Below are 25,548 nucleotides of genomic sequence, written 5' to 3'. Positions count from 1 at the left end.
AAACAAGAAAAAAAAAAACAAGTATAAATGAAACTTAAAGACATAGATCATATGTTTCAAGTTGCCACAAACATTAGAATTTCCAAATCACCTTCTTCACTACAATTTGGCGAGGAAGTTGCTCTGCTAAATTTGGAAGCTTACGGAAGAAAGTATCCTTTTCAACACTATCTTTTAAATTTAGAATTTCCATGAAATGTATTGTGTCCACCAGTTTATTTTGGAAATATTCTGTCGATCCATTGATTCAAAAGAACTCATTAAAAGGAAAAGAATGGCAGGAAAAAAATGCTATGGCAACAGATAAACCAAATAAACACAAAAGGAGACATGTCATTAGAACTCATAGACTAAATTTCACCAGGCAGATATACATGATACCCAAATGCTTGACTATACAAATACTTGAACATACAAAGAGGTACGTTGTTAACTACCACAAAGTCTAACATGTAAAGCATAGGTCACATGTGGAATAGCACAGGCCCATATGAGGCTTCAGTTTGAAGACTGACTTATCTCTCTTACCACAAATCATTATATAGTGCTCACTAATAAAGTGTTAGGTTCTCAACACCTTGTATCATTGGACAAAGGCCCATTATGATGTTTTTGGATGAAGAAGCTACTAAGGTCTCCCCATAGGGAAAAGTCTCCCCATAGGGAAAAGTCTCTTTGATCCCCCAATCTTTGGATGCAGAAGCTGCTCATTTATATCATTCCTGAGGACAACTAAGAGGTCGCCACAAAACAGAACCCCAAACATTAGCCACTAAACCTAAAACAGCCAATTACTTCAGCTTATTGTCAATGAACCTTTTAGAAAATTACTTCAGCTTTTATTAACAATCCATATGTTTTCAAATAAACTCCACCTGAGCTTTACAAGACCTCCCAAACCTGGAAACTAAATAGTTTATATAAAAATAGAGGCCAATGCAATTCTACTCAATACCCCTTAAATAAAGTAAACATACAATTTGAACCCAAAAAAAACTACCAGAAATATAGAAGTCTGTTCTACTCTATACTCTTATATAAAGAAATACAGAATAATGTAGAATAAGATCCAGAAAATAAAAGAGTTTAGGATAAAGTATTATAGCAGATTAATAAACAAAGAGAATGCCCCATTTATGAGGCAAACCATACCCTATTTACTAAGACAAGACTTTCTGCGACAGTATTACAGACAATTAAATTTAAGAACTCACCACTATTTTCTATAAGCTTTGATGTATTCAACCTACGAGAAGGCATGGCACTCAAAAGCCGCTGGTAATCTGGAAGCAGAGACTGTGAGGGAAAATAGATAAGATGGAAATGAAAATTGAATCAGAGCAACCAAATGTGCACACTAGAGCAGACACTGTTAAATATGTTACTCCAAAAGTGAGGTAGGGAAGGGAAAAGTTGGGTAGAGGGACGGTGGGGAAGAAGTAGGGATATTGAACTACAAAAGCAGACAATAAGCAATCAGTGACGTGTACCAAATAATAAAAGACTGACCTTTGGAATGGAAGCAGTGTTTTTCAGTTCTTCTGTTCTGCCCAGCTTCATGCCAGAGAAAAGTTCGTATATAAGACAGCCTATCAATCGGAATAAATAGTTCAGATAGCTTAAAGAAGCCTATCAAGAAAGAATGACAATTAAGCTACAAAAAAAGCTAATGAATCTTTTGAACTAGGATAATTTAAGAGCCAGATTGGTTATTCTCCATATAATGACTCGCCATCTGCAATTAGAGTGCCACAAGAATAACAGGACTTAAACGAGACCTTGAAATCATAAATCTTCTCATAATTTTTTTATGCGTTATCTCATAATTTATTACTAACTTCTTTTCATGGTTTCTTTGAATGATTAGATTTCAGATGCAATTATTAGGGACTCTCATCTACAGATCCGTGTACTTGTATGTCTCTCTTTTTTAATAAGTGATTTACTAATCAAAATAACTTTTTTAGTTTTTTTTTCATAAGAATAAGATTTTATTAATAGAAAGCAATAGGCATAGCCCAGAACACAGAAAGTTTACACGGAATACACCTAGCAACCATAGGCATGAGAAATGGCCTTATAAAAATAACTAAACAATATGATTTTTTTTTTTTATATAAGATAATGAAAGGATTAATTTATGAAGATGATCAAATAATACAAAATTAGAGAACTAGAAGCATATAAACAGAGACCCCAGAGCAATCAGTCCTTGGAGGCTATCAGCACAAATGATAGAGATTAATCATCCTAACAGCTTTATTTCACATGAACCAGCATCCTATAAAGGCTATCATGCGAGAAAATATGTAACCAATTAAAGGCTCATTGATATAAATCAGCCATAAATATCAGGGGCCACAACAAGAAGGATTAAAAAATATGCATACTAGCAATCATGCCACGGCAACATTAAAAGAGAATTATGATCCACCTCATACCAAACAAATCACATTTATATACTGCAAAAAGAACTATGAGCAGCTTACCCAAGCCCCAAGAATCAATGGCCCATGGTGGAGATTTTCTGATTGCAGCCCAGTCGGAATTCAACAACTCCGTCGGTTTGTATTGTGCTCCAACAAGCCATGCATATGGCTGAAAGGAAAATAATAAAATAACAAGAAAAAAATCTCAAATCCAATGATCACTGAACCACGTTTTGCAGGAAATTCACAAGCAGCAACATGCCCTATTTTATGATTCAGTAATACCAAAATGAACTAAGAAATTTGAGCTGTAAATCAAAAAACATATTGTTAAGTAAGGTAATTTATGAATGGAAAAAAAAGAAGAAGGTCCATCTGAGTACACAAGGCATACACAATAGATACACCTAGATAGAGAGAGAAAAAAGATTAATGAAGTCCTGGAAGTACATGTGTACTGACATCCAATGATAAAGTGTTCTAAAATAACAATTCTTTAGCTCCTCCGTAGTCTTCTCACAATCCTTGAAGCTTCAGTCATTCCTTTCCCTCCATATGCACCCTATAAGCAAGCCAAAATCGGTCATCCCACTGTTGACAATCAAATTGGTCTTTCCAACATAAGAAAAGGTCTAGCACCCATTGTGGTATTACCAAGTTCAAACTAAAGAGGCTAAAGACAGCTTGCCATAAAGCACTAGCACCATCACAATGGAGAAATAAACGAACTGTTTACCCATGATTGCATATACAGCACAATTTATCCATAACATGGTGCCTCCTCAGATTATCCAATGTAAGAATTTCTCTAGTGCTGCCGCCCAAATGAAATGTGCTTTCAAGGGAGACCTAATCCAAATATTTTTCCCTGACAAATTAGTACTTTCATGGGGACACAACACACTCACTAGAGAGATTTTATTTCAAAGACCCCTTTCTTGGAAGGGTCCAACGCAACCGGTCTTCTCTTCCCGTTCTTAACCTAAATGAGAACAATTGGGCATAATTGAAATAAATTATCCATCTCCCAATCATGTGATGCTCTAATAAATTCCACCAACCATATTTCATCCCTATCACCTTCCTCCGAAAGCTTTCCCTCTCATTGGCATAGACTGAAATACTTCCAATAGGCAATGTGGTTGATGTGGATAGCCTAGCCATATAGGCTGTAACAAGGCTTCCTTGCCTATCACATTTATGGGCCTTCCATTGGAGGCTCACTTTAAGGTCAAGTCCTTAAAAGGTATTGTTGAAGATATGGAATGAAGAACGGTGCGGTGGAAATGGTTATACCTCTTAAAGCAGACAGAATCACTTTGATAAAAAGCACTTTATCAAATTCCTCCACTTTATATCTCAGTTATCCCTTCCAGCTGGTATAGTCAACAGCATCGAAAGATTATAGACAAACTTTTTAAGGGGAGGTCGTGGGGAAGGAGCAGAAATTTCACCTAATGAGTTTGGCTAAATTTACTCCCAGTAACATATGAAGGTGCAGGTATGGCAAGAAGCCCATCTACATGCCCCAATCCAACAGAAAAGCTTGACAAAAGACCTCTCACTAATAGTGACATCATCCTGCTAAGCACCTCCATAACAATTACAATACAAAAGGTGATAATGAGTTACCTTGTCCTATACCACGGGAGTAATCAAAGTAACTCATTGGAGTTGAATTCACCAAGACAAATAGACGCACCGTGGATACAAAAAGCTATACACACCACCCCAACCCCCCCCCCCCCCCCCAAAACTTCTCCTCAAAGCCACAACTCCTCAACATGCACAGCACAAAATCATTTCAAATGTATTTTCTAGATACAACTTGCATAACAATCCAAACTCTCCAGCTCTAACACTATTATTGAGACTATTATTTTGGTAATAAAGATAGAATCCAACATGTGCCTATCTCTGACAAAGACATTTTGAGAATTAGAGATAACCTTCTTCATCCCTGTTTTCAGCATTGCCCAATACTTCATGTAACAACCCGATCCAATAGTATAAGGGATTTAATAACGATGATTTGATTGTGCTTAATTATGTCTAATGGATCATTTTGGAATAGCCCATGAGCTATAAGTTTACTGAGGCTTATTGGATTATGTTGAATAGGCCACGGGCCCAAAATTTATTATGGCGGATTAATGGCTTTTATGGACAAATAATTGAGTTAAAGCCCATTTAATTTTTTATTTTTTTTATTTTTTTGATAACTAATAATATTATATATATATATATATCAATAGGAGTAACCAAATACACTGGACGTATACAAGAAAACACCTAGCCCATACAAGAGAGCCCCTAATGAGTAATGGAGAACAATGGAGCAACTAGATTTTTTTTTTTAATGTAAAATGAAAAGCCCATTTAATATTTATCAACCAAGTGGGCCTATATTTAATTAGTATGAGGCCCAAGAATTTATTTAAAAGCCCAAAAGTATTATTGGACAAGTTGGACTCATTTTGAAATTAACGATGGACCAGTTAGGGTTATTAAGTGACTTAGCGCATGAAATTCAAGGCAAGCCCTGGAATTTAGTTAAGACCCTTAAAATGACCCAAACCCATTTGTTAGAACAAACCCTAGTGACACATGGACTAACCAAGACCCAAAACCCATGAAAAGGCCCAATTCCCATTTACTCAACATCCAGACCCATGTATTAAAACGTGCATGTACATTCCTCATCGGCTCCGGGTCCTCCATCACAAATCTGGGGCTTTTATTTTTCATAGCAGTGCCCCTCTTGCTCCCGAAATTTTCCCCCTCCCGAACCTTGAAACACGTAGGACACACAAGCACAGCAGCCCGGCCCCAAACACACCATTGAAAGCTATCGATGAGCTAGCAAACCGTATCGCAACCCCATTCAGCCACTGCACCTCCTCCACGCCTCCACTTTCAAGCACCATAGCACATTGCAACCTCCACCGCAAAGCAACCATGAAGACCTAGAGCCAGCCAAACCTTGCACCACACGATATTCACGTCGATCCAATGAGCCACCCACTGCTCGAAGCAACCACCCTAGCACCGCCCTAGCAAGCCAGTCCAAACCGAGAAACAAGCTGCACCTCCACGCCACAGCAATCACGAAGAGCCACAGCCAAGCCATAGAAGCAGATCATCCATTAGCCAAACACCCACGGTAGCCATTATTTTCCCAAGCCACACCGTGAACAATCGCTACTACCACTGCACGATACCAAACACACCCCCTGCATTTATACACCCAAAACAGAGCATCCCTCCATGTAAACCAACCGCCATTGCACCTCGAAAAACCACCCCACGTAGCCAGCCCCCTCCATGTCATCTCCCTCCCCATGCCAGGCCAAGCAATGCCCATAGCACCATGAAGCTCTCTCCCCACCTATGCAATGCCCATGTTTCTACAGCACTAGACAACCACCGTCACTCCTCACCTGTTACACAACTGCACCCCACGTCACATGACTTCCCTGCCTGTAAGGCCTCTCATCTATTCCTCTCCAATGGTTAAAACTTATATGATCGGACTTAGGCCTGGTTTGGTTACATAAACCAAATCATCTCATCTCATCTCATATAATCATTACAATCTTCCTAAACTTTCACACAAAATATAATAAACAATTCAATTTTTTCAAATCTCAAAACAAAAAAAGTGGCCCTACAGCCACCACTGGGGGCTCCCGCTAGTCCATTTCATCTAGATTTTTTTTTTTTGCTTTTTTTTCACATGCATTTTTTTTAACACTTCTAAATATTTTTAAAAAAAATTCACAACATTATTAAAAAAATACTTTCTTAATCATTAAGTAAAAAAAAAATTCCCAACGGGAGGACTGGCATTTTCCAAACAAAAATAATATTAAAAAATAATACTTAAATAATATTTTATTCAACTTTCAACTTTTATCTCATCTCATCTGTGTAACCAAACAAGGGCTTAACCTCTAGGAATCAAGTTATGTAAATGCCCCTACCCAGTTAGTGTTGACCATAGGATTTATTATTTATGATGATTTCCTACAATAAAATCAAGAGAAATAGATATTTGGATGCCAAGATATCATGTTTAGGATTTATTATTTTATGGTGACATGAATGATGATGAAAATTGAGAGAAATCAAATGTTTGGGCTTGGTAATATTTTTGGAGTATAATCGCGTGATTATTTGGAGAAATTATGTGAAAATCAAGGCATTTTGGGGAGCTACAATATTTTAAGGTTAGGAAATGTAGGTTTTCTAAGTATTTCAAGTTTTAATTACAATGTACGTGTTTAATTATAAATTTACGAACGTTACATGCCTATTTTATGGGTGATCAATCACGCGATGGAAATATTGGATTAGCACTACGAGGTATGTATATATGCCCTTCATTGGAAGCCATTTTTTACGTATCAAGCTTCTTCCTTTTTTTTTATAAGTAATAATATTATATATATTAATATCAATAGAAGTAAACAAGCACACTGGGTGTACACAAGAAACACCAAGCCCATTCTAGAGAGCCCCTAATGAACAATAAGCCCGTGAAAATTAGAAATCTATCCAAAATACACCAAGCCCGAATGGGAAGAAAACACACCTCCCGAACCCCAACCTCAACCCGAAACTCCCTCTATGAGGACGGCTTCATAATGCCCTCCCTTTAGTTTTCGCTCGACTCGAACTACCTCCTAAGCATCGTAGTTGATTGTCCAAGAAAAACGGTTTAACTCCTAACTTTTCTTAAATCTTGATTTGGTTTCAAGCAAGTGGCCCGCCTCAATCGCAGTGAGTAATGCTGCAAATTGGTCATCGCATCCCTCATATGAAAGCCCCACACACTGCTGAATCTCTCTCATTAACCTTATGCAAAACCCAATTTGATGATGAACCCGCTATATTGTTTATCAGAGGAAGAGATACAAGGGGTACAATATTTTCCCCAGACACAACTCCCAACTGCACTCTCGACCCTAAACATTCCTCCTCACAAGGCACCAACGACAAACACATAATTTCCTTGCCACCATCTCCTACATTCAAATCTCTCCTCAACAACTATATTGTTGATGTCCATTGTTGTTGTCACCATTGAAGGTTCCTTCACCTTAGCATAGGTGTCGTCATTCCATTGACAAGGACATTGCTTGTAGGTGCGCCACCACCCGACGACCCTATCTGTGCCACTTGGTCAGACCCTACTGCTCCCTCAAGAGACATAGAACAGATAGGGCTAGGATCATCCCCGCCTACCGAAACAAGTGGTGAAGGACTACCTTCTGTTACACCCTTTTCATCTTCTGAGAGAAACTCATCCGCTTCTTTCAAAGTACTCAAAACCCTAGAAGGACCCCCCATGGTACCAACCCCATTTGCCTGGTGTCTGAAGGCAGTCAAACGGCAATGTGCCGATGACCTGAGTGACATTGGCGTAAACAGTGATACCGACAAACTTGAGGCCTCCAAATGCCCCTCATCCGTTTTCGGCCCACCACCCAAACCCATGACCAACTCTAGCCCCTTGTCCACTTTCATCATCAAATCTCTCACATACTCCATAACTCCTGTCAATTGAGCTCTGACAGCCCACAAGACCCCCTCCACTTCTCTCACCCTCAAACATCCAATAGAGGCATCCATTTCACCATGCAACACATGAGGAGAGTGCTTACCCTCCACTTCTCCCTATCACATGACAACCTTTGTCTCCTACAAGTGCTTTACCCTTTTCTTCCGCCACGAGGCTACTCTCGACCAGAATATATGCCGGTGACCTCAACACCGAGGTGTACAAGACATCTTTGACCGAGAAAGGTCTTCCCACTATCTTTCCATCAACGACCACCCCTCTATTTGCATCAAGGTCTTTGGACCTAGTGACACTTCGAATGGAATGTGCAAAACCTTTCCATCCAATGCCATTTGCGCCTTCAGGGATCACCAACAAACATTTCCTCCTTCCATTCCGGAATTCTAAAAGTTGTAGAAACATGCCCCTTCCGTTGTTAATATGGTGTTGAATAATGAGAACTACATTGCCCTTCCTTAGCTCCCTAAAGAATCCATCATGACAGAGGAGTTCCGAGCAATCCTCTATCCCTTTAGCAACCCGTGAAGCCAACGACCCACATAGATATATGAACTTAGCCATCCTTTTGCTACATTCAGAGATGTGAAAGCTATTTCCTCCCTCTTTTGTAAAAACTAAAGTTTTTATTCCACCTTCAACCACCTTGCACCTTCCATCTGAGACGCTTTTGTGTCTGGCTTCGTTATCTTCTGATCCCAAATCACAAGATCATCTCCCAGGATCATCTCACGTCGTCATCTAGCATCATTATACGGGAATAAATTGCAGAGCTGCTATTTTATAGGCTTACACTAGAACTGCACCGACAAACCAAAACAAAGGTTTCCTAAGAAAATCCCGGTTGCCGGAGGGAGGAGCGACGCTGGAGTGCCTTCAAAGGAGTCGCCAGAGCGCGTTGGTCTTGTCTGTGGTGGTGGCAAGGGTCCCAATGTAAGAAAAATACCAAATCTGCACCGACAAAACCAAATGAAGGTTTCCTAAGAAAATCCCGGTCGCCGGATGGAGGAATGACGCCGGAGTGCCCTCAAAGGAGTATCCGGAACCCGTCGGTCTTGTATGTGGCAATGGTAGGGGTCCCAATGTAAGGAAAGTACCAAATCTACACCGACGAAACCAAAAGAAGGTTTCCTAAGAGAATCTAGGTTTGCCTACGGGAGGATCAATGCCGGAGTGCCCTCAGAGGAGTCGCCAAAGCCCATTGGCCTTGTTTGTGGTGTTGGTGGGAGGTCTCCTCAAAACACTAAAGTTTCCTCCTGGCGTCGACTTATCATGTTATGATGGAAGTTATTTTTGAATGTCATGTTATTATGTGTTTTACATGTATCATGATGTGTTTTCAATTATAAATATGATGAGCTATGTCATTATGTGGTCTACATACATCATGATAAGAAAGATATAAGACATGTTATGAAAGAAGCTTTAAGAATGGCTATAAGAGATGCATGGCACCAACACAATTATAGGTGGATGTGCAAATCACAAACCTAAGCGTGGTCCACCATAGTATGTTATGATAAGTTAAGTGGTTCCCCTTATGGCCACAAGCAGTGGATCTGGTGCACAAACCTGCACACAGGAGTTAAGGTGTGCTGGCCATTAAACAAAGAAATATACAAGTTTAATAATGAGTTATGCAGTGGGTTTGTCGTTGGTGCCTTGTGAGGAGGAATGTTTTGAGTTGGGAGTGCAGTTACGAACTGTCTAGGGATAATGTTGTTCCCCTGGTTTCTCTTCCTTCGATAAACAATATAGCTTGTCCACCATTGGATTGGGTTCTATATAAGGTTAATGAGATTCAATATTGTGTGGGGATTTCATATGAAGGATGTGAAGACAAACTTAAAGCACTACTCACTGCAATTGAGACGGGCCACTCGCTTAACCAAATCAAGATTTAAGAAAAGCAGAGAGTTAAAGCGTCTTGTGTGAGCAATCAACTACAACACTAAAGGAGGTAGTTCAAGTAGAGGGAAGACTAAAGGGAGGGCATTAGACTAAAGGGAGTTTCGGGTGGAGTATTAGTCTTACGGGAAACAAGGGGTTGGGGTTGGGGTTGGGGGGAGGTGTGTTCTATTCCCATTCGGGCTTGGTGTATTTTGGATAGATTTTTAATTTTCACGGGCTTATTGGTCATTAGAGGCTCTCTAGTATGGGCTAAGTGTTTTCTTGTATACGGTCAGTGTACTTAGTTACTCCTATTGTTATTAATATATATAACATTTTTACTTATAACAAAAAGTATAAGTATTAAGTATGCACGCCTTTCAAGAAAACTCTATGCTTATTATGTTTACTGTATTATTTACTACTTATTGAGTATATAACTCATTTTGTTTTTGTATGTTTTAAATGTTTTAACCGCCCCAGGTGAGGTTCTTTGTGAGGATGGAGCTACAGGATGAGACTTGGCCAAGGGAGGTGAGGCGAGACAGAGGCCTAGATCAGGTACAAGTTTTTAAGTTATGATTTTCAAGGTACAAAGTTCGAGAAATTTTAGTAAGTGCTTCTTCTTACTCTCTTTTATATTTTTAATATTTTGATAAAGAATGACTTTATTTATTATATGGAATAGTTTATACCTGCCATTTTCATTAAGAAGAAAATTTTTTTATAGGCAAGGTTAGTAGCACTCCAGTTCCCCAAATTTCTAAATATGACTTTATTCTTAAACCCAGGAGAATGGGATGTTACACTTTAGCTGTGATTTTTGGCCTGTTTGGGGTTGCATTAGGAGTCTTAAAAAATGCTTAAATAGCATTAAAAACTCTTTACGAAAAAAATTAGGTTGTTTGGATGTTACATATTAAATTACTTTTTAATATCAAATAAGCTAAAAAGTACGTTTGAGGGAAAATTTTATTTTGATACTTTTCCTCAAACATGTTTTTCCAGATAATCCAGAATGTAGTTCAAATTTTTAAAGACTGTCAATGGACCAAAATACCCATACAACTTTCAAATAATCACAACTTTCAAACTTTCAAGGATATCAACATAATATTTAAAAAATCAAATGATCGTCATTTCTACGTCATAAAGAAATTTTTTAATTTTTTTCCAAACAAATGTAACATTTTTATAAGTATATATTTACCAAACAGTAAATAATTTTTTAATAGTAGAACTTATTATTTAAGCTATAAGTTATAAGCCCTAAAGCTATAAAATATATTTCCCACTACGATCCCAAACATGCACTTTGTAAACTCCCTACAAAGCTAATAGCATGGGACCACTATCTCTCTTGCTTTTTGTCATAGTCATAAAAGGGCTTAGTAGAATGTTCTAGGAGTTGGCTCAAGTGGTAAAGGGCTTGGGGATATGCTCCCCCTAGGTCTAGGGTTCAAATCCCCTTAGGTGCAAACAATCTCTAGGGGTCATCAGCCTAGGGGATTTTCCTCTTGAATTACCCGAGATGTACTTGAGGGAAACTCCTTGTCGAGGGTCTGTACACCCCCGGGATTAGTCAGGACGTTGTTCCTGCATACACGATGCCAATCAAAAAAAAATAAAAAGAATGTGGAGGGCTTCTCTCAGCTTTTTCTATGGAAGATAGGAATCCTAGTAACATTAACCTCACATCTTTTTATGATGACTACCTCCCTTGTTGTGTGCATACTCTACTTTGATACTTGGCATTCTCAAGGTTAAAGGTTCATTTGAATAAATTTGAGCTTGCTGCAGAGGGTCAAGTCAGCAATAAGGATACTTTGGCGGGCATTTTGGGTGTAAAGTGTTGTCTTTACTTATGAAATATCTGGGTCTTCCTTTGGGGGCTACTCTCAAGGCTAAGGCAATTTGGGATGGGATTAATGAGACGAACAAACGAAGACTGGTTAATTGGTAGAGAATACATCGATCAAAAGGTAGTAAGATTACCTTGATCATGTGTACTCTCTCCAACCTGCCTACATATTTGATGTCTTTATTTCAGCATCTAGCTAGTGTACCTATTCACATAGAAAAGCTACAGAGGATTCCTTCGGTGTTGGTCAGGGGAAAGTTCAAATTTCACCTGATAAGCTGGGCTAAAGTATGTTCTTCGATCCCCAAGGGTGAGTTAGGAGTTTGGAACTTGATTTGCATTAATCATGCACTCTTGGAGAAGTGGTTTTAGCACTATGAAAATGAGAGAGAGAGAGAGAGAGAGGCCCTATGAATCGTTGTAGATGTTAAGTATGAAGTTCATGGGTGGGTGTTCTAATGAGATCTTAGAACATATGGGGTGGGATTATGGAAGAATATAATAAAATGGTTCGGGAAGTTTTCTAAGCATACTAGTTAAGTGGTAGATGGTACTAGGATCAAATCCTAGCATGATCAACGGTGTGTTAGTCAGGCTCCCCAAGAAGCTTGCATGGAGATATATAGGGTGTGGCTCAGGCAAAGGATACTTTGGTAACAAATCTTCTAGAGTCAACTAGTGAACCCCCTCGGTGAAATGTTTGTTTCATCAGAGTAACTCATGAATGGGAGCTCTAGGCCTTCATTGCATTTCTAGTCAATTGTACCCCACCAATTTGAGAACAAAAGGTGAAGATAAGCTACTTTGGGCTCCATCCAAAAAAGTTCAATGTCCATTCTTTCTTCAGTGTCCTCATTCCTCATAATACTAACCCCTTTCAGTGGCCTCGTTTGTTTTCGCAGATGAGATGAGAAGAGATTAAATGAGTTGAGATGAAAGTTGGAAATTCAATAAAATATTATTATAATATATTTTTTTAATATTATTTTTGTTTTGAAATTTGAAAAAGTTGAATTGTTTATTTTATTTTGTGTGAGAATTTGGAAAAGTTATAATAATTAGATAAGATGAAATGAGATGAGCTGCGAAAAGTTGTGAAAACAAACGAGACCTAAGGTCGGGTAAAAATCTTACTGAGCATCTTTTGGGAACATTCTTACCATGGACAATTTGAGGAAAAGACACTAGTGTGATTGAAGGGTGCCATATGTGCCAAAGGAATGGGGAGTCTGTGGACCATCTTTTAACTACATTGTCAGGTGGCTAGTGCTCTATGGAATGATTTTTTCAGCCAGGTTGGTTTGGCTTGCGTTATGCCCGTATGGTGTATCTGGAGGGGAAGGAATTACCAAAAGTTTGAGGATCAAGTAAGACTTTCTTGTATCTCTTTCTATCTTGCTAAATGAGTTTCTAGCACACAACCATTGTACGTGGAATGTGCATTTTAGCAATTTAAATATGACTAAGTGAAATGATTATTACTTATCAGAAAAAGAAGGCTAATGGGATGAAAATATTTTATATCAATTGCTCCTACTTTCTTCAAGATAAATAAATTATGCTATGACTAAAAACTGGCCATTATCACGAAAGTCATGAAAAACCCTCATCAGGTCATCTTTTATCACATCCTAGCATGTTAGGAAACATGACATTGTATAACCATCTGAACCTGGGGCCTAATCTGAATTCGATGTCTTCACTATCTCATGCACCTCATTCTCCTCGAGTAGTCTTTCCAGGCAATTTGCTCCTATATTCCCAGAGAATCAAAATGCAATCTTTTCAACTTGGGTCTCCATTGGGATTTTTTTGTGTACAACCTCTTATTGAATCGTATAATATAACCACTTATTGTATAATATAATCACTAACTTATAGAGCGTTAGTGGATATTGAAAAATAAACTATTAAGGATGCAATAGAGTTGTTCCTCCTGTGCAAGTTAGTCACCTAATAGAATGATCTCGTGCACTTGTCACCTTCCCTCAACCACAAAGCCCATGATTTTTGTCTCCAGCTAACCTCCTTTAACAGTATAATATTTCCAACTTTTTAATAGTTCTACCCTCTTCAAAGAACAAGGATTCTTTTTCAGTGGCACCCAAGGCAATCAACTCATTAAACAACACCATTTCTTCTCTCTTGCATCGCCAAACACTTCATTGTTCTAGATCTTTAAGACAGCTTTTAGAGTTAGTTTTTCGAGCCTTTCGCTTACACTTCAAATCATAGCTTGGGGACACTCGAACTTAAACTATACTTTACACCTGAACATAGTCACACTCTAGAAAAATGTAGAAATGGTCAATGTCAATGGAGTCTTCGTTCACAGACTTCAGGAAATAACATACCCCCCTCTGGGAAATCAAAAATCTATCTATCCATGACCAAATGGGTTTATACCAATTATTAGATTGTATGAAATTCCCCTTCCATAGGGAGATAAATAACATTTTGCTCAAGGATGAAGTCGAAGAACCCCCTGAAGCAAATCAATAACATGTTGTACCCAACCTCTCACTAGGGAGCTGAGTAACATTTTATCCGAGGAAAGAGATGTTCATAGACAAAGATAGGCGTAGGAATCATACTTTCATAATTGTAGGTTGGTGGGATTGGTGATGCTATGCTAAAGTTAGGGGATCAAATAAGGTGGCTAAAGAGAAGTTCATTATGGTTGGTTAGGCTGAGTTTAACTCCATTAGAATTGATGTAAATTATCTAGAAACTCAGATTTCAAGGTTAAAACCAATTATCAAATCTATAATAGGGGAATGCGCTAAATATTTCCTTAAAGAATTATTTTGCAGTCTATATTTCCAATATTTTCACCAAAAGTGGCTTTCTTCACTTGGTTGATGATATTTAGCTAGCCTAACTGACTTAATTAGGGGCATAACAGACGGTATATTTAGTCTTACTTATAAATCTTGCCTCAATTTTGAGTACACATAAATAATATGATATATATCATTTATGTCAAGAAGAAATTGCAACTAATAGATCTGTCATCCAAACAATAACAATAAAAAAAATAGATCTCATTCAAACAAAAAAATTACCAGCATTGGTCCAGCTGAAGCTTCATTATTCATATCAAACTCAGATAGAACATCAAAGGCATGCAATTTCCAATCCAAAGTTTGTGTGACAACAACACTTGCCAAACAAACATTGCCATGAACCTGTAGTAAAAGTAAGTTAAAATGTAGAATTGAAGTTTACAGTGAGGATGTGTAAATGGGGGAGAGAGGGAAAGAGGAGAAGAAGAACTTAAGAGTAAGAAAAGATTAAGGCAGTCACCTAGACTCCCCTAATTTGAAACATAAGTTGCAACTTACTCAAATGTTTTTTTTATAAGTAAATTCATCCCTTCATTATGAGACAGCCACTAACATGAACGAAAAATAAATGGCCTCATGTTCTCAATGGCTAGATCATGAAGGAGAGAGCAAATTGCAAAATGGGTGCAAGTTTGGAGGGTAAAGTGATGACTTTGACATTTTAGTGACTATATCATAAAAGGAGAAATAATTTGAGTGATAAAGTATAATTTTCTAAAACAAGAAACACATGTCTATGAATATACGAGATAATTTATACAAATTCAAGGATCCTTACAAGTTTACAATCATTATTTAAGAAGCTCACAGCTTTGGCTATCTGGTGCAGGCCCCATGCATAATACTCATCCCTGTAACCAACTCAAATTATACCAAGTCAAGATAAATGAAATCCACAAACCCGTTAATAATTGATGCTTCAACCAGCTGTCCTAGTTCTATTATTTTGCTTTTGCATTTGACATGACTTATAGAGGCCAAGAGATATTGAGCATCTACTGCTGAGCTATAAATAAAAGACAGATGACACATACAGACTAATTACATTAAAATGAGAAAATAAACGGAGAATCTATGGAAAACAACAATATAAATAAGCCATTAGTATGGATTTAAAGAAAACCATTAAGCAAAAGTATGTGCATGTGAGTGGAAAAATATAGTACAAATGTACCTAGTCAAAGAACTTTTGGAAATTCCTGAAACTATCCATATGCAATCATGTAATGCAAGTGACTCAAGCCTTACTGTATGCATAGAAGAAATAACACTAATGATTGTGTTAGGAGAGATAGCCATGACAATAACTCATAAATCCATCTGAGAGGTACGTACCTTTGTGTACCTTCTAAACCTAGTTCCTTGATCTTTTCAGACAGTGGCATAACAGGCTCCGTGACAATATAGATAGTAACCTTTGTACTTGAACCATCAAATGTTTCAGCCTCGGTACTGTGAAGAAATGATAAAATATTGGGGTGTCTGACCTGGACAAGAGCAAAAGTAGATTTATATGCTTGAAGATGCGGAATCAAAAGCAATTGCAAGCTAACATATCTGTTATTGTTTCAACGAAGATCTGAGACACAAACATGCAATTGAATATCACATACAATCTCTAGCTGAACTTATTTGATGAAAATAAAAAATTCTTGTATATATGGCAGGATAATTGCCTGAAGACAAATGAAAACCAATTGAAAGCGAGCATATCTCAGATTGAAAAGCAATGTAAGGAAAATATCAATCAAAGAGATAATAATTTTTTTTTTTTAAGTAAGAAGAAGATTTACATTCTAGGAAACAGAAAGCAACATCAGAAAATCATGAACAGAAGGTCCATTAGTCACTAAAGCAGAAAACCAAAACAGCAAAGAGTGCAAAAGGAAAGGGATAATAATTATAAGCATCCACTTAAATCTAACACTATAGCTAGTAAAAGCTTACAGTGCGGAGACGCTTTACGCCATTAAAACCAGCAGCTAAATGTCCATCTTGGGAATTACTTCCAGAAAGAGAAAATATTGATACTGGAGACCCGTCATCCTGAAAAATAAGCCATCATTTACTTCAATGATGAAAACAATGAAAAAAGGCCAAAAGAGAAATTTTCCTTCCTAGGTTAATAATAAATAATCCTGTAAATACTGTAGATATACAATGATTGCAATCATATCGAGCGAATAACTTATTTACATGACTATTCTGAATCTTTTACAGGCATACTGGCACCATAATAATTGAAATCAAATTCTCGAATTCAGATCCTAAGTTTGTTATGAAACTACTTTAGCTTAATAATATTACATAGCATGCTCCAAAGCAATTTAGGACTTCAGCCATGTTGAGTTCAAACAGTGGAAGAAACAGTAAAAATATACAAAAATATATGCATAATTAGGTTACCATCTTCCATCTTAGAAAAGGTGTTCTCATAAAAACAAACCGAAGACCAATAAGCTATACAATGTCCAGAACCGTCTCTGTCTAGTTTAGTTAAATCCTAGAATAAGTACAATGCTTCAAATCTCTGCTTAAACATCCCACATACTACAGCCCTCTCATAGTAGAAGCTGCACTCACTAGCTAGCTTATAAGCTCGAAAGGAAGCAAAAGAACATTTCGAGACACAGAAACAACAGCAAGCTAAGTCACTATTCCAGCCGTTATGTCTAGGAGAAAACCTTATAGGTGGAAGTCTATTTACGATTCACCAAGTCAAAAACGTTTTCAGCTTCTAGGATAAAACCATACGCAATCAATTTACCATCGTCCAACCATGATTATATGCAAAATGTTGGTTTGAAACCTGCAACATTAGCAAAAAGTAGGGCTGATACCGGCATAGTGCGGGGCGGGGGGTACCCTTCCCCGCACCCCACCCCTCACCATTCGGGGGTGGGATTTTTCCCCCACCCCGGTGCCAGGAGGTGGGGGAAAGAACCCCATCCGCCCCGCCCTCCCGCCTAGGCTAACACATTGGGTCTAAAAAAAAATTTTTTGGTCCAAAAATATTTTCTTAAATCCAAATTATAATATAATTTAAATTATAAATTAAAATTCATAAATACAAAAAGAATTTAAACTCATCAAAGTTAGATTTTCTACTAAGTCTCACATTACTTAAAAATGACTATTGTATTGCCTTAGCCTCCTATATAAAGGTTGGCCTAGGAAGCCAAGGCAATCCAATGACTTAAATACAATTTCAAGTCTTTAAAAAATTGTATATATCTATATACAATATATTTATATATATATATATATAAATATAAAAAAAAATTATATATGTGGAGCGGAGCGGGGGACAGGGTGGGGCCTCGTTGGGGTCATCCCGCCCCCCGCCCCTGCTAGGCCTTCTCCATGTGGGGAGGACGGAGGCGGGGTAGCGGGGTACGGGGCCCCACTGCCCACCCCTAGCACGAAGACTATGGGCTCATTTGGATAGTGTAATAAGATAAGATAAGATGGCTTTAGATAAATTGAATAAAATATTATTTTTTAATATTATTATTTTTTTAGATTTAAAAAAATTGAATTATTTATTATATTTTGTGTAAAAATTTAATAAAATTATAATTATGAGATGAAATGATTGCTGTATCCAAACGAGCCCTATAAAACATCAGAATCTAAGCTAGCAAGCAGCACCACCAGAAAGAGTAGTTTTTTCAAGCATTGCAAGTATAAGATCAACTAACCAATATTGAACTCTAACTCCTACTAAATTATAAAATCAACTCTCTGAAACCAAATCGAGTGGGCTGAATTCAGTTCTAGACTCCATAACCGAAACTACATTTCAGGAAGGCAAATCAGCAAATCCTGACCCGAGCAGATCCGTTAAGCCACTGGAACCACGGAATGCGCCCGGATCAACGCCTAAGCACATAGAATTAAAAAAATACACGGGCATTCATATTTCAATTTGTACTCATATGAGAGAGAGTTAAGGTGTAGAACCTTGGAAGTGCCACGGAAGTGGGTCCAGGAGCCCCAAGCAGAGGGAAAAGGGTCAGCAATGTTGTAAGGTAGATCTTTGATTCCCGTGCCAGATCCACCCACTACTCCCTTCAAGAACCTCAACATCTTCTTCCTATTGTTCTTCTCCTTCTACAATTGCGAGGAGAGAGAGAGAGGAGTTCCGACTGTGCGCGTTACAGAGAGCAACAGAGAGACAAGAAGAAGAAGAAGAAGCGGACTATGGAATGGAACCAATCGTTAATGAAAATTGAAATCGCACACTCGTTTCGTCCTTCAAAGCGATTATTATCATTATACGCATATAATATTATAAATTATAACCCCTTGATTCAGAGATGCTCTTCGGTAATTGTTATGAAACTACGTATCTAATAAATTACACATTAAGGTTGGGATTAGACAGTGAATAGTAATTAAATAAAATATTATTAGAATATATTTTTTAATATTATTTTTATTTTTTAGATTTAAAAAAATTAATTATTTATTATATTTTTATATGAAAATTTAAAAAAATTATAATGATGAGATGAAATGAAATGAGAAAGTTTGTCTATCCAAATTAAGCCTAAGTTTTATGTAGTTTACTATATTTCAATATAAAATACTTTTTTCTATTTGGAGGTTGGCTTTGATTTGAAAAGTTATTATCAAGCATTCAAATTTTTTATGATTCTTATTAATATTATTATTATTATTCCATAACCTTTTTTTTTAATTTCTTGGAAGAATCATATAATATTCCTTATTTCAATGGGATCATCAAATTAGTCACTTAATCCCCTGAGAATTAAAGCATATGCTATAATTTATCCTGACTTGAACATTAAGTTGGATGAAAAATAAATGTCATGACATAATGTTAATGGTTAAATTTAAAAGGTAGGTAAACTATAAAGTATGTGGATAAAGAGACAACTTTTGTGAAAGGATTAATACACGACTTGGGAACAAATTATACCCACTGAGGACTTTACATGACATGAGTTTTTCTTCTTAGTCCAAAACAGAGAGTAAGGCTTCGTTTCGTTACTGAATTCAACTGAGTTCAACTGAGTTCAGTCTAATTTTAAGCTGAGTCTAATATCCAAATACTCAACTCTCAAATTACTAAACTCATTCCAACTCAAAACTTTCTTACACATAGGACCCACAACTTTTTTCAACTTAAAACATCTTAATACGTTGGATTCACAACATTTTTCAATTTCTTATAAAAAGTACTAGACTCATCTTAACATCAAAATACACTTTAAACTCAGTTTAGATGGGTCCTATATAATTCTCTTTACTACTCAACTCACTACTATTCATAAATAACTCAACTCAACTCAACTGAGTTCAGTTCAACATTCAAACGCAGTCTAACATAGATTAATAGTAACCTTTTTTTCCATGGATTCACATCCAAACACTATTTATAATTTTGTAGTTCCAATCCGCAACAAAACCCAAAATCCACACATCCAAAGTTCTATCCCGAGGCCTAGACCACATCTAGAGAACAAGTACTCTAAAAGAAAATCATAAGTGATTACTCCTATTTACAGGTGGAAAGTGGTCTCACGGTGTGAACAGTGCTCGACACTAGCGGGTGGTGGTCGATCGGCACAATCCATGTGTACATCAGTCTAGATGTGAGGTAGGGGCAGAAGCGTGCTATGCAACGCCAAGGAGCTTGACCAAGGAGATGTCATCCAGTTCTTGCTGCCCATGAATGTCGTCCATGTGTAGTGAAGTCTCTATGCATGGTTGGTCATGGGGGTGAGGGTAAAGTTTATGAGTCTTTTGATTACACGTACTGTTCACAATATGTCACCACGTTGATGCAAGATGGATTCCATGTGAGTGTTGCTAGAGCATTTGGGTACTCGATTAGATTTCTGATCACTGGCTTGGATCTACATCATGGCATGAGAATGTGTCTTCTACGTGTGGGGATCTAACTTATATTACAAATCAGAAGATGAGATTCAACGTGTTTGATTGAGCTTGGATCGGAAAATGGGAAATGACGGGAATAAAGCACTCGCTTAAGTTTAGAGGTAGGACGAAAGCGCCTTTAGAATACTTGTTATGTATTTGAACAAAGTTCAAAAATAGTTTCCAAGCACAAGCTCGGGCTTTGTACATTGTTCATTTATTGTCAGGTTTATCTTCCACCTTAATTGTCAACCTTTGTTGCTCACGTATTCCTCGCCTAGTCATGTGCTCGCTAAGCTGTTGCTTGTCCAAATGTTTTGCTCACTATAATACTTTGTTCACCCAAATGCTTTGCTCGCCTTGCGTTGTGCTGCCCTTAAGTCATTGCTCACCTTTCACTTAGTTTGTTTGCTCACCTGGTAGAATTTTCTCTTACGTCCAAGACTACAAGTTTTAAAATTAACAATGGAGTCACTATTCTATGAGGTTCATACTAACGTTTGAGCGGAGTTCACCAATGGCTTCTGCCATGGATCTCACATCGTCCCCCCCTTAAAAGAGAAATTTCATCGTCTAAATTTGCTAACAACAAAACCTATGCTATGCAATAAGAAGGGCAGTTGTGTAAACTCTCCTAATCAATTTGACACCATTCATCCAACTAGATCAATCACTTAGAAGTAATATCCTAAATTCAGTTCATTGCACATACTATTACTAAACGATGATATTCAAAAGGTAAAGGTAGCGCTCCTTCATATTGTCTCCCAAGCGATTTATTGTACTCCTTAGTTACCCCATAGTTTCGTCACCAGAAATTTCCTTCTAATCTTCATGCTAGTTTCTCTAATTGCTACCGACATTCTGACATGCTTAGTCACCCATATAAGTGCATGTACAATACCCATATAGTTTGACTCCTTCTGAGACCCTGCACGATCAATGCTCCTGGACAATGAGGCCTTATACATCATCTGCTTCCGTACTCTGAAGCTTGATACCCCTTCTTGTAAGTTCAAAGTTCATAGTTTTAATCTCAATACTTATTTAAAAATATATATTGAGAATTAGTATCATTACTACTACTTTCTATACTATTACAACAACTATCATGCATTTATATGCATTTTTCAAATAAAGTATGAGAAGAGACATAATATGATTTATATTTTACCTTCCAACAATGTACTAAGCTATTTACGAGAGCTAATTGCTCTTATATCCAAATAGATCCCAATGTTTCTTAATAATTTTTGTAGTGAGTCTCACTAGTTGGAGGTGGCTATGCTTAAATTTGGAGTTGGTCACTTTTCATCACTAGTGGTTAATCTTTTTATCATCAGTTAGTTCCTAATATCTCTCCACCCTACCTATCAACCTATTGCTTACATTAACACATATTCTTTTTGAAATGAAATGAATAGTTGGTAAAGAAGTGTTTTCTCTTTTCCTTTCCTTTTTCAATAAAGCTAGAACTTCTTCATTGTGATATATATGGAAGATCATATACAACCCTTGACCTTTATATATATAAATATATATTGCTTTTAATGATTGTTAGTGATCTCAATCACTTCATCTCTTCTACAATGAGTAGTGTCACATGACGTCTTCTATTCCCTGGGCAGTTGAACTTTGATCTTAGAAAACTTACAGTCAATCCCATTCCATTTGCATGTCTCCACTTTTTTATGGTTGGATTTGCACCCTTAACATCAAGAGATAACAATAGTTTCTTGCCCTTGTGCCACAATTGACACAACACATGTGGGATACCAAAAACATGATGTGTGCTACTAGCCCACATCTCGCTCATTACCTAATTGCTTATGCCATTTTCATGGTCAGATGAGCGCCAAGGAAGTTGATGAATAGATTATCATTATCCAGAACAAGAATTCGTCCTACTTTGTTGAATGGATACCTAACAATGTCATTTCTAGTGTGTGTGTGTGTGTGTGTGTGTGTGACGACCCACCCAAAGGTCTAAACATTGCATCCACTTTTGTTGGGAACTCAATTTCAATCTAAGAGATGTTACAGAGGGTTAGTGAGCAACTTACAAACAATATTTAGGCGCAAGGCTTTCATGCATTGGCACACTAGTGAAGGAATGGATGAGATAGAGTTCATAGAGGCTAAGAGTAATATGAACGATCTAGTGGCCGAGTATTAGCAATACTAGGATGCAACCACTGACTATGAGGAAGCGGAAGAGGAAAGGAGGTCATTGCTTGATCTAGATCCATGTTTATTAAGTTTCCAATTAGCCTGAAATTGTCATGTTGGCATACTTTCAATATGTGATTAAGTTTGTATTCTTAATGAGTAGTCAAGCTAGATTAACATGTGTATGTTACATGGTTTTGTGCATCTATGTATGAGAAGTCAATTTTGGTGACAATTATTGTAACTCAAATTTGGGGATGTTTGCAATGAGTAGAAGTTTTATTGTTGCTTATGTATCATTAGTGTGTTTATTATCCTTTGTAAGAACTTGGCTATCTTTACGAATTAAAGAACCCTGCTTACAAGAACTTTGTGGCTTCGGCCTAGTGCTTGTCAAACTATACTTTGGTATATATAGGTTATGCCTGTAACACCCCGCATTTTAGTGTATTTTTACTAAAGGATTATTTTTATTTATTTAAATTTATTCTCTTATTTTAAATTGGTTGGATTTTGAATGAGTTTATTTCCATGATTTTTATTTGGTGAAAATTATTTTTTTATGTGCTTTCTTAATATTTATTTATTGTTATGCATTTAAATTTCTTTTAATATTTATTTAATTACTATGGGATTTAATTATTTCAATTTGACTTTACCATTACGTTTAAATTATTTTATTTAACTTGAGGTTTTGAAATCGTTTCCGTTGGATCATTTTTGTGACCCAAGTTATGAGGATTGGACCTCATTTCTTTTCCCTCTATTTTTCTTTTCCTTTTCTTTTTCTTTTCTTCTTTTCTTTTTTTTTTCTTTCTTTTTCTTTTTCTTCTCCCGGTTTCCTCCCCGGGTGCGCGAGTTCTCTCTCTCTCTCTCTCTCTCTTTCTCTCGCCGTGCGTGGCTTCTTCCCCAGCCCGCCGCCGTGCGCCGGCGGTGGTCGACACCGCCCGGCTCCACCGCTCCCCCTGCCGCCGGCGATCACCTCCCTCCATTTCCAGCTCCTCCATCGCCGCCGTTAACCACCACGAACCCATTGAAGCCGCGGCGTTCCATGCACCACTGCGCCGCCGTCGCGCCACCTCCGGCCACCATCTTTCTACCACTTCATCCCCGGCCTCTTGGCAACCCATTGGACCCATCCCCAGCTCCGATCCGTCACCGGTGAAGCCCCACCAAGTCCATCTCCGATTTGCACATTTTTTACCTAAAACCACCCCTTGCGCCGCCACCCACGGCAAACCACCACCACCACTAGCTTCACTGACCTCCCTAGGCCCTACCCTATCAATCTTGGGTCTTCGTTTGCCTCCGTTTGAAAGTTGGTATTTGTGACCCACGGCCACAGTGTATTTTACACTGTGGTGTTGCTCAAACGTCGCCTTTTTCAACTTCGTGATCCTCGGAAAATTATTATATTGCACTGTAAGTATTTCTCCAAAGAACTTTCGTAATTTAAATGTATTTTTGCACTAACCCATTTCACTGTGTTTTTGGCATGCCGGACTGAGTCCGAGGAGTTTGGGGGTCGGATGGATTTGTGATTGGAGTTGTTTGGTTGAATTGGTTATTTGTTGTTGATGGGTTGGTTGGATTTGTTGGTTTGGATATTGTGTTGGTACATGTGCATTTCATTATTTCATGCATGATCATGTTTGTAAAAGAAAACTGGGTTTTCGTGTATTGCATTCATGTTCATGTGATAATATTTTTGGTGATAATATTATGTGATAATATTTTTATGTGATAATATTTTTATGTGATAATATTTTTGGTGCGTGTGTATCACGACCCCAAGCCGAGATGGGGCATTAACTCGGTGGAGCTCCTCTGGTTACTCGGGAGCGGAATATACTGAGTAACGTCCCCTGGATTGTCGCCGGGCGACAATGGGATCGGACGAGATGGTCTTGTGCCGACTCCGTGGTCCTTCTGCTGGCGGGGACTAGAGGATGTCTGGCCACGTACGCGCTGGGCGCGAAACTGGGCATCGCTCGTTGCGTAGTGTGGGTGCTTGGCCATGTACGCGCTGGGCGCGGAACTGAGCACCGCTGCGAAGCCAGGACGTGCGGATGGTCCATAGGGGAGACCATGGTGCATATGGAAATAATGCATGGTGCATTTGGGATTAATGCACTATTTTCTGGGAAAATAGTGCGAGTTGATTTTTGGGTAAATCATTTTCTGGGAAAATGATTTACGGATAATTTGGACCAAAATGGGATTTTGGTGTGAGTTGGAAATTTATCATTTTCGGGGAAAATGATGTTTTGTGGAAAAATGCATGTTTTCATGTGCATGCATGTTAGTTGCATTTAATGTATTTTATATTACGTTGTTGTTTGGGTTATACTTACCTGCGAGACCATTTTGTGGTAACGCAGATTTTGATGCTGATGAGGAGGAGGAGGGCGAGCCTGAGGAGACGGCTCCGCCTGAGGAGTGATCTGGGATCACTGGTTTGTACATTTAAAACTATTGTAAATTATTTTATGGATGACTGTATAACTGCTATTTAAATCTTTACGGATGTTTGATTGTAATTAAATTCTGGTACTTAGTTGACTATCCGCTGCGTTATTTTATTTGAACACTGTTGCATGTACACACACTGGCACTTCGTTGGGATGTGTGACCGTATTGTCACCATCCTGGCGTCTCGATCCCTGTGTATTTATATAAGGGGGATTGGGGGCGCCACAATGCCCCAACAAAGGTGCAGCCATTGATATTGAAGGTGTTCTTTTCTTATTATCCTAAATATTAATCTTTGCATGTAATAAAAACTTTATGCATTGCATAGTAATAAGACAATTTAACTTGGAAACATAATGAATGGTGATGTGTATAATGGTCAAGGGTAATCAA

General features: G+C 37.8%; 1 protein-coding gene and 1 pseudogene across 1 annotated transcript in view; one reads left to right on the top strand and one right to left on the bottom strand.

Annotated features, from left to right (window-relative positions):
* Positions 1-18,865, bottom strand: part of LOC121267880 (probable inactive serine/threonine-protein kinase scy1) — a 30,061-nt gene extending 11,196 nt beyond the window's left edge. The window contains exons 1-9 of the mRNA XM_041171978.1: positions 18,571-18,865; positions 16,555-16,653; positions 15,943-16,094; positions 15,386-15,458; positions 14,827-14,949; positions 2,490-2,598; positions 1,510-1,589; positions 1,215-1,296; positions 92-231 (exon numbers count right to left, since the gene is read on the bottom strand). Coding sequence (XP_041027912.1) covers positions 92-231; positions 1,215-1,296; positions 1,510-1,589; positions 2,490-2,598; positions 14,827-14,949; positions 15,386-15,458; positions 15,943-16,094; positions 16,555-16,653; positions 18,571-18,696 — 984 coding nt within the window. The 5' untranslated portion in view covers positions 18,697-18,865. The remainder of the gene's footprint in view (positions 1-91; positions 232-1,214; positions 1,297-1,509; positions 1,590-2,489; positions 2,599-14,826; positions 14,950-15,385; positions 15,459-15,942; positions 16,095-16,554; positions 16,654-18,570) is intronic.
* A 2,591-nt stretch (positions 18,866-21,456) lies between these two features.
* Positions 21,457-25,090, top strand: LOC121268681 (annotated as a pseudogene).
* The last annotated feature ends 458 nt before the right edge of the window (positions 25,091-25,548 follow it).

Source organism: Juglans microcarpa x Juglans regia, chromosome 5S (genome assembly GCF_004785595.1).
Source record: "Juglans microcarpa x Juglans regia isolate MS1-56 chromosome 5S, Jm3101_v1.0, whole genome shotgun sequence".
In the NCBI taxonomy this organism is placed as follows: Eukaryota; Viridiplantae; Streptophyta; class Magnoliopsida; order Fagales; family Juglandaceae; genus Juglans; species Juglans microcarpa x Juglans regia.
This window is presented reverse-complemented; position numbering and strand designations above follow the sequence as displayed.